At 62.8% G+C, this 9,054-nt stretch overlaps 1 protein-coding gene across 1 annotated transcript in view; it reads right to left on the bottom strand.

Annotated features, from left to right (window-relative positions):
• Window positions 1-9,054, bottom strand: part of SH3TC1 (SH3 domain and tetratricopeptide repeats 1) — a 32,524-nt gene that overhangs the window by 1,330 nt on the left and 22,140 nt on the right. Inside the window, exons 12-17 of the mRNA XM_045289463.1 lie at window positions 6,412-8,089; window positions 4,976-5,156; window positions 4,355-4,505; window positions 2,774-2,896; window positions 2,196-2,346; window positions 1,452-1,648 (exon numbers count right to left, since the gene is read on the bottom strand). Of these exons, the coding sequence (XP_045145398.1) occupies window positions 1,452-1,648; window positions 2,196-2,346; window positions 2,774-2,896; window positions 4,355-4,505; window positions 4,976-5,156; window positions 6,412-8,089 (2,481 nt within the window). The remainder of the gene's footprint in view (window positions 1-1,451; window positions 1,649-2,195; window positions 2,347-2,773; window positions 2,897-4,354; window positions 4,506-4,975; window positions 5,157-6,411; window positions 8,090-9,054) is intronic.

The following is a 9,054-nucleotide window of genomic DNA, read 5'->3' as shown; positions in this document are numbered from 1 at the left end:
GCCTGCAAGTAGAGACACTGCCCCAACAGCCCAGTGGCGCAGTGTGCCCCCCTTGCCCAGCTGCCCATGCTAATAAGGAGAGGTCTCAGCAGGTGGTCTTCAGGGTCATGGGGGTCACAGGGCCATGGTCCCGCAGGGGGACTGCAGAGCCACAGTGGGTGCCCACTCTGGTCTGGAAGGTTCTAGAGTCTCAGTCACAAACCCAACACCAGAGTGACTGCATGGGATGGGCAGGGAAGGACTGCGCCTGTGGGATCGAAGAACTGGAGCTCTACAGGAAGACAGCTCCTCCCTCTCCCTTGGCTTCTGAACTGCTGGTCTGGAAGTCAGCAGGCCCAGAAACATCACGCTGTGGTTAGTGTGCCCTCGCTTGCCAGCTTCACCAGGAGAGGTGGCGGAGTGTTGGATTCTGGCCACTAGGTGTCACCCCAGCACAGCTGGGCCACCTGGGCCGGCCAGCAAAGGTGTCTAGCTCCTGGCTAGTACAGAGCTCAGAGGTGGGCAAGTATGTGTGTCTGTGTGTGCGTGTGTGTGGAGGGGGTGCGCTATGATGGGGGATGATGGCATGCCTGTGTGCAGGTGACCTGGTCTGTGCCCACTGCGGGGCGGAGATCTGAGGGGACCACCGTCTGAGTCCTCCAGCCCGAGTCCCCCAAAGCCTGGCCTGCGGGACCTGGTTCTCTGCTCCCTGAACCAGGCCGGAGTGTCCATGGCAGCTGGGCTGTTCCCGAACAGAAACTGAGCATGTGTCCCCTATGTGTCTCGGGGCAGCCCCCACCCCACCTCGGCGCATACCCAAGGGGGCCCAGGCTAACCCTGTGAATTCCGCAAGGTAGAGCACGCCTACCTCTGTGTGTCCCTGGGGGTTCTAACAGACCTCCCACCTCTGCAGGGCTGCGGGGTTCTGGACAGACCCCCACCGTAATTCCCTCAGAGGCCTCAGGAGAACCCACCCTCTGTGTGCCATGGGCCCCCCTCTGTGGCTGTGAGCATGCTTGTGCACTGTGTCTCTGTGTATGAGCATGTGGACACGTGCACACACATGTGCGTGTGAGCATGCATGTGCACTGTCTGCATGAACACCTGGGCACCCATGTGTGCATGAGCATGTGTGTGCACGGTCTGTGTGTATGAACATGTGGACACATGGACACACATCTGCATGTGAGCATGCATGTGCACTGTGTGTATGAGCACATGGACACATGCACACACATGCACAGTGAGCATGCATGTGCACTCTGTCTGTGTGTATGAGCACGTGGATACATGCACACATATGTGCACAGTGAGCATGTGTATGCCCATCACAGCGAGTGACTGGCAGGTCAGGATGCACACCATGCTCTTCTTGCTTCATGCCCCCGCTCCCCGGGGCTGGGACCCTCTCTCTACACAGGGGACCCGGGTGTGAGGCAACCCGCCCTCCACCAGCGCCCTGGCAGCCCCACCTTGAGGTCGTAGAAGATGATGTCGCCCAGCAGCAGGTAGACCTTCACGTAGTACAGCGTCTCCTCAGGGAACTCCAGCGGCGAGCTGCACAGCGCCAGCGCCTTGAGGTAAAAGTGCTCAGCCAGCTCGCCCTGGCCCAGCCGGTGGTGCAGGGCGGCCAGCCGGTGGCAGGCCACGCGCTCGTTCAGCTGGTGCCCTGTGTGCAGATGGCATGGCACGGTCAGCCCAGAGCCGGCTGAGCACCCGCCCGCCTACACACGGCAAAGCTGGGCCTGCAGCTGGCAGGTGGGCTGCTGGGGCCACTAGGGGCACCTGGGGGCATCGGGTTGGCAACTGGCTTCTGTGCCCCCCTGGGTCCATCCTTGCTGACTCCACCATTCCCATGCCAGGCCCTCGGGGGCAGCCCCCAGGCCCTAGTCTCGGGGTGCAGTGACAGAGGGGCCCCAGGCACTCAGGGACCCACCTCTGGGTGGGAAGTTCACCCAGGGTGAGGGGGGTGGGGGCAGTGAGCACAGAGCGGGGGCTCCACTTGGCCATGAGATGGGCAAGGGTCCTGAGTGTGGGTGTGGGGTGTGCCAAAGATTGGGGCCTAGCACTGGGAGGGGGCTCCCCTGGGACAGAATGAGTGGGTGAGGGGCTGGCAGGGGGCCTGGGGAGTGGGGTGGAGCCTGTTGCACCTGCTCCTCAGGTCCTAGGATTGGGAGCATGCAGGGAACTCGAAGGCAGGAGGGCTGGGGACTCACCCAGGGTGACGCTGAGCGCCAGGGCTGTGTGCGCGAACTCCAGCCCCTCCTGGGGGGGGCCCAGGGTGCTGAGAAGCACCGTCAGCTTGTTACACAGCCGCAGCTCTGCCTCCTGGCTCCCCGTGGCCAGTGCCAGAGGCAGCGCCTGGTCCTGTGGCACAGATGTGGTCAGACACCCTCCTGGGAGCCCCAGGCAGCCCCCAGCTGTCCCCCAGCAGAGAGGCCGGGCCCATGCTACAGAAGGAAAAACTAAGACCCAGCTAGCAAAGCCCTGTGCAGGGAGCCTGCAGAGCGGGGTTGACCGCCTGGCCACCCACCAAACCTCAGCCCCCACCCCACCTGGACTCCAGGGCCCAGGATGCCCCCAGAACCTGCTCAGTCTCCACCCCCACTGTTTGCACCCGAGGGCCATGCAGCACCTAAGCCCAGACCCTCCCCCAGCTTCCCTACTAACTCTCCGAGCCTCGGTTTCCCCATCTGTGCAGGGGGAAGGCCACTGTGGCTCAGCACTGTGTGCCTCGTGCCAGGGCTCTAGCTGTGCGGGCGCGTGCCTGGCTGGCCGCAGCCCCCAGCCTCACCCTGTAGAAGGTCAGAGCCTTCTCCTGCTCCCGGCTGCCGTTGAAGAAGATGTCCCCAGCTGCCTCAAACAGCTCCAGGCCCAGCCGGGGGTCCCCAGTGTACAGGGCCGCATTCTGGGCCACCTGTGGGGACAATGTGTGAGGCCCTGGCCCTCCGCCGGGCTCTCCGGTGAGGTGGCTCTTCCACCCTGGGGCCTGGGACTGTGTCTTTGTTTAAAGAGGGGCCTTGGCAGCTCCTATCAGCTAAGCCACCCTGGGGTCACACCGGGCAGGGGGGGCCCTAGTTCCGTCTAAGCAGCATACTTATCACAGAGGAGAGACGGAGAGGGGAGCAGAGGGGCGATCAGGGGTTGAGGCTGCAGGGCTGCAGCCACAAGCTGAGGAGTTTCAGGGCCACCAGAGCTGGGACAGGGGCTGATCGCCCCGGGATGGGGTGGGGGCTTCCAGAAGGAACAGAGATAGGCACCAGGACTTGGTGCTCAGCCTCCAGGGCCGAGCACTGTCCCAGCCTGTGCCCTGAGCCTGGTGTGTCTGCGTCCACCGTCGCCTCTCTCCTCTCACACCCTCCCTGGAATGACCAGCCATCCTCTCCTGAACCTCGATCCCAGGAATACCGGGGCCCCTCCAGCAGGGCTGGGCTGTGAGGAGCACTGGTAGTGCAGTGGGTCAGGTGTTGGGCTGTTGACCACCAGGCTGGCAGTTCAAACCCACCAGCTGCTCCGAGGGAGAAAGATGAGGCGGTGTGCTCCTGTAGCGATTTCTATCCTCAGCAATTCCCTGGGCCTGCCTTACTCTGCCTCACAGGCCATGGTGAGCAAGCACCCACGTGGTGGCTGCGGGCGTGGCTGCATGGCCTTTAAAGCAGTTGCTCTTTGCTTTCTCTTGGTGGGCCTGGTCCAATCAGCGGAGGTTATAAAGGAAAGACCTAATCTCCCAGGAGAGAAGGATTTGGCCTCAAAACTATCACAACCCCCCTACCCTTCACCGGAGGGGGCCCAGGATGCCACCTGATGGCTTGCCAGCCCATGACCTCGTGACCTGATGTGTTAAACTCACTGCCAGCAAGTGGACGACGACTCACGGTGACCCTTGTGGGATCCTAAGGTAACTCCCTCCAAATATACACACTGGACCACTGTCAGGGAGGCCACGGAGACTCCCGCCACCCAGGACAGGCATCCACAGCCTCATCTTCCTTCCGAGGAGTGGCCAGTGGGTCTGAACTGCCGACCCTGCAGCGAGCAGTGCCCCTGGGGCTCCTGACACACGCGTATATGGTCACGGGTCGAGTGTGTCCCCCAGGCATGTGTCCCAGGGCTGAGCCCTGATTCTCCACGTTTGTCATGATGTCATCCCCTCTCCCACGAGAACATGAGGACTAGGGGGAGGTGGGAAGTGGGGAACCTGAGGGGCCCGGGAGGGTGAAGGAGTGAATGATTCACCAAGTCAGTGAATGAATGCACACACCAGCACCACTCTGCCCCCCTCTCCTGCCCTGCCCCCCTCTCCCCAGGTGCACGGCCCCCAGCCCTGGCCCCACCCTCACCTGCAGGCAGGCCTCCAGCCCCATACCCCCTGCACCTGGATGTACAGGTCCACCAGCTCATGCTGCTGCAGCCGGTAGTAGATCTGGCCAGCCCGTAGCCATGCGTGGGCCTCCTTCCGCTTCTCCTGCAGGTCGATGAAGATGGCCAGGCTGCGCTTGGTGTAGTCCAGCGCTGACCTGTAGGCCCTGCCAGACACTGCCCATCAGAGGCCCGTCCTGGGGACCTGCCCCAGGTTCTGTTCTTGTGTGTGGGTTCCTTGGTCCAGCACTGAAACAGGCTGGGGGTGAGGTGGGGGGGCAGCAAAGCTAGAAGCCTGGCCCTGCCCTCTCCTTGCTGCCCAGGCCAGGTCAGGAGGAGGGGGGTGTCTCTGCAGCATGCCACTGTCCCCTCCCTACCCCTTCCGTCTGCCATCAGGGGACTGAGACACCTCCCCCCGCAAGGGAGCAGGTGGAGCAGTGGCTCAGCCCCTCCATGCCATCCCCCGCCCCCGTCTCCAGCTTCTTCCCACGTCAGGGGCATAGAGGGAGGAGACAAATCAGGGCAGCAGTGACCACTCAGGTAGGCCGAGGACAGTGCAAAGGTGCACAGACTACCTAGGGACACCCCCTGCCCCTCGGGGGACAGTGCTGCCCGCCAGGCGAGGGCCCTCACTCACCGCTCCGTGCCCAGGGACAGGTACAGCTGGCTGATGGTCTCTAGGAGTCGGCCCTCCCGTGCCCTGTCGGCCGTCCTGTGGACCAGCGAGAGCTGCAGCTCATGGTAGACCACAGAGTGGGCCTCGCTGGGCTGCACTGAGCTGTAGAAGTGGCACAGGCGCTGGACGGCACACAGCTGGCCTGGGCAGGCGGGACAGGGGGCGGTGGTCACCTCAGGGCCCCCAGAGGCCGTCTGCATCTGCTCTACACCCACAACTTCTGGTCCAAGCAGCCATGAGCCTGTTGTTCAGGAGTGGGGGGCCTGCCTGTGGGGTTCATCTAGGGGCAGCCCACAATGCTGGCATGCCAGGATGCTGGGCTTGGAACACAACGTCAGGGTGGACACCCTCTGCGTGTGGTTGAGCCTCAAAGGCCCCCGGATGAAACGGGCACCATTGACCAGGGGGTCAGCGGGTGACCACTCAGAGCTGGAGGGAGTGAGCTCCCAGGTCACAAAAAGACACAGAGGGTCCCTAGTGGCTGTGAGAACCAGAAGAATTGTCAGTTCAAACCCCCAGCAGCTCCTCAGGAGACACAAAAGGCAGTCTGCCTCCGTGGAGCTAGACAGCGGGGACCCCTGGGAGGACCTTCCACACTGTCCTAGGGGTGGGTCACCCCGGGCCAGAGGCGGGTGGAGTGTGGACCTGCTGCCACTGTCCGACTCCCACTACAGGGAAAAACAAAACCACAGAGACGGCGAGCGAGAAGAGGGGCTCCCAGGGGGAGAAGAGCCAGCTCTGGGAGAGTGCCACGCCATGGGCAACATGCCCTTGTCAGGGCCCACTGGGTGGCACCACCACCACCTCCACCACCGAGACTGGCAGCTCGGAAGACTGTGGCACCTTGTTAGCAACAATGTATCTGTTCCGGTCATTGGTGGCAACAACGTATCATAGCTGTGCACGTGCTGTTCCCAAGGCTGGGAGCCACAGCAGGCCTGTGAGCGCCTGAGTGCCGACACTCCAGGACTCGCTGGTCAGCAGAAAGACAGAAGGTTGCGTCCCCTCAGAGCAGCCTCCACAGAGAGACTTGGCCGCCTACCTCTGACAAAGCAGGCACCGCTCACCCTTCCTGCATGGCCCCGGGTTGGAATCGGGGGCCCTGATGTGGCCTGTCAGTGTGGTGTGGGGGTGGAGGGGATGGGGGCAGGCACCGAGGCGACTACACTCCTGCTCCTGCCTAACGTTTGCAGAGCCTCCAGACGTCTCTCAACCATAAGGCATATTTACAACCACACCGCACGCCCCACTGCGGCTGGAGAGAGAGGGACGCCGACCTCCAACCCGGACGGATGCGGAAGTGCTGGGCGCCGAGCCGGGGAGAAAGCATGCTTCTGGGTGCCTGGTGGGGACCCTGAGAGATGGACTTGGGGGTGGGGTGGGAGCGTGGTACTTACTCTCAAAGTGGCCGGTCTCCATGGCCACCAGGAAGGCCCACTCATAGCAGTGGCAGCTCTGGCGGGCCAGGCCCCTGCAGGCATACAGGTGGGCCAGCAGCAGCAGCACCTGCGTAAAGTCGCAGCCCCACTGCTTGCCAGGCAGCCTGGAGAAGTGCTTCACAGCCCCCACCAAGTAGTGCTCCGCAAGCTGCCCGGCGCCTGCCTGCGAACACAGCACCCCGAGGTTGGCCAGCACCACGGCCTGGTCCCGCTGCCGGCCCCACCGCCTGGCCGCACGCAGGGCGCAGTAGTAGCCCTCGGCCGCCCGCCGGGTCCTGCCCAGCCTCCTCAGGGCCACGGCCTTCATGTTGATGACCACACCCTCCTGCTCCTCGCTGGCCGCGGCCGAGTGCTCGATGGATTCCAGGACCTCTAGGGCCACCGCACTCTGCCCCCGGAGCAAGTGCATCCAGGCCAGGGCCACCAGGTGGTCCACGACAGGGTGGGCTCCGGATGGGGCCTCAGCATCCACGGCCCGCATCAAGAGGGCCCCGCCCCGCCCATGCTGCCCGTGGTCACTGTGCACTTGGGCCAGGCTGACATAGAGCGAGGCCCGCAGCGTCCGCTCTGTCCTCGCCGCAGAGGAGGCCAACGCCTGCCACAGGTAGGGGGCGATGAGGGCCGGAAGGCAGGGGGCTGCCTGCCACGGGCCGTGGAGCTGTGTGGCGTGGCGCAGGACCAGGTCCACACTCCACAGGGCACTGGCCAAGGAGCCTTGTGCACGCAGCGAGGCCACACGGACACAGCTCAGGGCCAGATGGGGCAGGCACTGGCGGCTGTAGATGTCAGCCAGCCGCTGGTAGCAGCCGACGAGCCAGGTGGTGTCCAAGGGCTCCAGGTGGCTCTGTAGGACCAGCAGTCTCTCCAGGAAGGGCAGGGCGCCCTCAGGCTGCTTGAGGCTCCAGTGGTGCCGGGCCAGCAGGAAGCAGGCCCGGGCCTCAGCCGCTGCACTCTGTGCCCGCACTGCCCTTCCCAGGGCCAGCTGCAGCAGCTGGGCCTCCGAGCCACAGACGGGGCCCGGCGCGCCCAGGAGCAGGGCCACCGCCTTGCCTACCGTCAGCACACACTTGTCCCGGTTCTTCTGCCTGAGGTGGACAGTGGCCAGGAGGCTGTACAGGGCCACGGTGAGGGGCAGGTCCCCGAAGCAGCCACCCAGGGCGCCCAGGGCCTCCTCCAGGTACACCCGGGCCTGCGAGAGCTTCAGCTTCCCGACGCAAAGCCGGCCCAGCAGAAAGCACAGCCTGGCCAGGGCCATGGGCAGGCCCGCCCTCTTGGCCACCTCCCGGGCCCGCGCCAGATGGCCAGCCAGCTCCTCCTCATCGGCCAGGCTGCAGGGCGAGCTGCCGGGTCCCAGCGGGGACGGTGCATACAGGTGCCTGAAGGAGGCCTGGTATCCAGGGAAGTCCAGCCACTGCAGCGTCGTGCCCAGTGCTTGCGGGTCTGTCCAGTCGGCCTCTGTGTCCAGGCGGAAGCTAGGCTCCTTGGTGTTGGCTGGGCTCTGCCCTCCGGGCTCTGGGGACAGTCCCCAGGATGCTGGCTCCCTGGGGCAGGCCTGGCAGGTCTTGCACTGTTCCAGAACATTCCTCACCTTCTGCAGGGTCTCACTGGGCTGCAGGTTGAGCTCTGCCAGTGGGGGCTCTGGAGGTCACAGACACAGCAGGTGAGAGGGAGTCTAGGTCTAAGCCCTGGGACAGGACATACGTCACCCAGGGCCTGGGCCCTGTGATGGGGCCTCAGTGTCCCCATGTGTCCCCCCCCTCCCGAGGCTGCAGTGAGCTGTGGGGATGTTCGCTGTCCGTGGGCCAGCCCACTCTCCCAGGGGTCCTCCTCACCTCACCCGTGACCCCCCTGGTTTGAAAGCAGGTTTTGGGGTTATCAGTGATTGCTCCCAAATTCACTGCCCTTTACAAACACCCAGACCATCCAAAGGGCAGCATACACTCCAAGATAAAGGTCCAGGCCAAGGAAGGAGGAGAGGGGGGTCAGGGAGCCCAGGGAGGACTCGGGGTGGGCGATGGTGCGGATGAGGGGCAGTCTCCATGAGGAGAAGCAGAACGCGTCAGGACTGCTGAACGGAAAGCCGATCGGCTCTGCCAGCCTCCACCATGCCCGAGGAATACGTTTCAATAAAGTATCTACACAACACTGTCTCACAGGAAACCAGGTTTCCATAGGACAGAGTCACACGCGAAACAATGTATCTATACAGCACAGCTTACAGGTGAAACAGTACACGCGCACAGCTACATGTGAAATAGTGTATCTACACAGGGACAACTGCATTGGAAACAATGTATCTATATGACAGTTGCACTTGAAATAATGTGTCCATACGGCTCAGCTATGCATGGAACAATATGGACACAATTGCATGTGAAACAATGTATCCGTACGCTCCGTTATACATGGAGCTGTATCTATACAGACACAGTTACACATGAAACGATGCATCTACATAACAGTTACATGTGAAACAATGTATCCATGACACATCACACAGAAACAGTGTATCCATATGGCAGTTATGTGAGAAACAATGTATCAATATGGCATAATTACACACGAGACAGAGATCCAGCCATTAACCAGTGGGCCCCACAA

This window comes from Echinops telfairi, unplaced genomic scaffold, assembly GCF_000313985.2.
Source record: "Echinops telfairi isolate 266 unplaced genomic scaffold, ASM31398v2 ScPeMD7_28;HRSCAF=97, whole genome shotgun sequence".
NCBI lineage: Eukaryota > Metazoa > Chordata > Mammalia > Afrosoricida > Tenrecidae > Echinops > Echinops telfairi.
The sequence above is the reverse complement of the archived record's forward strand: the minus strand, read 5'-3'. Positions and strand labels throughout refer to the sequence as shown.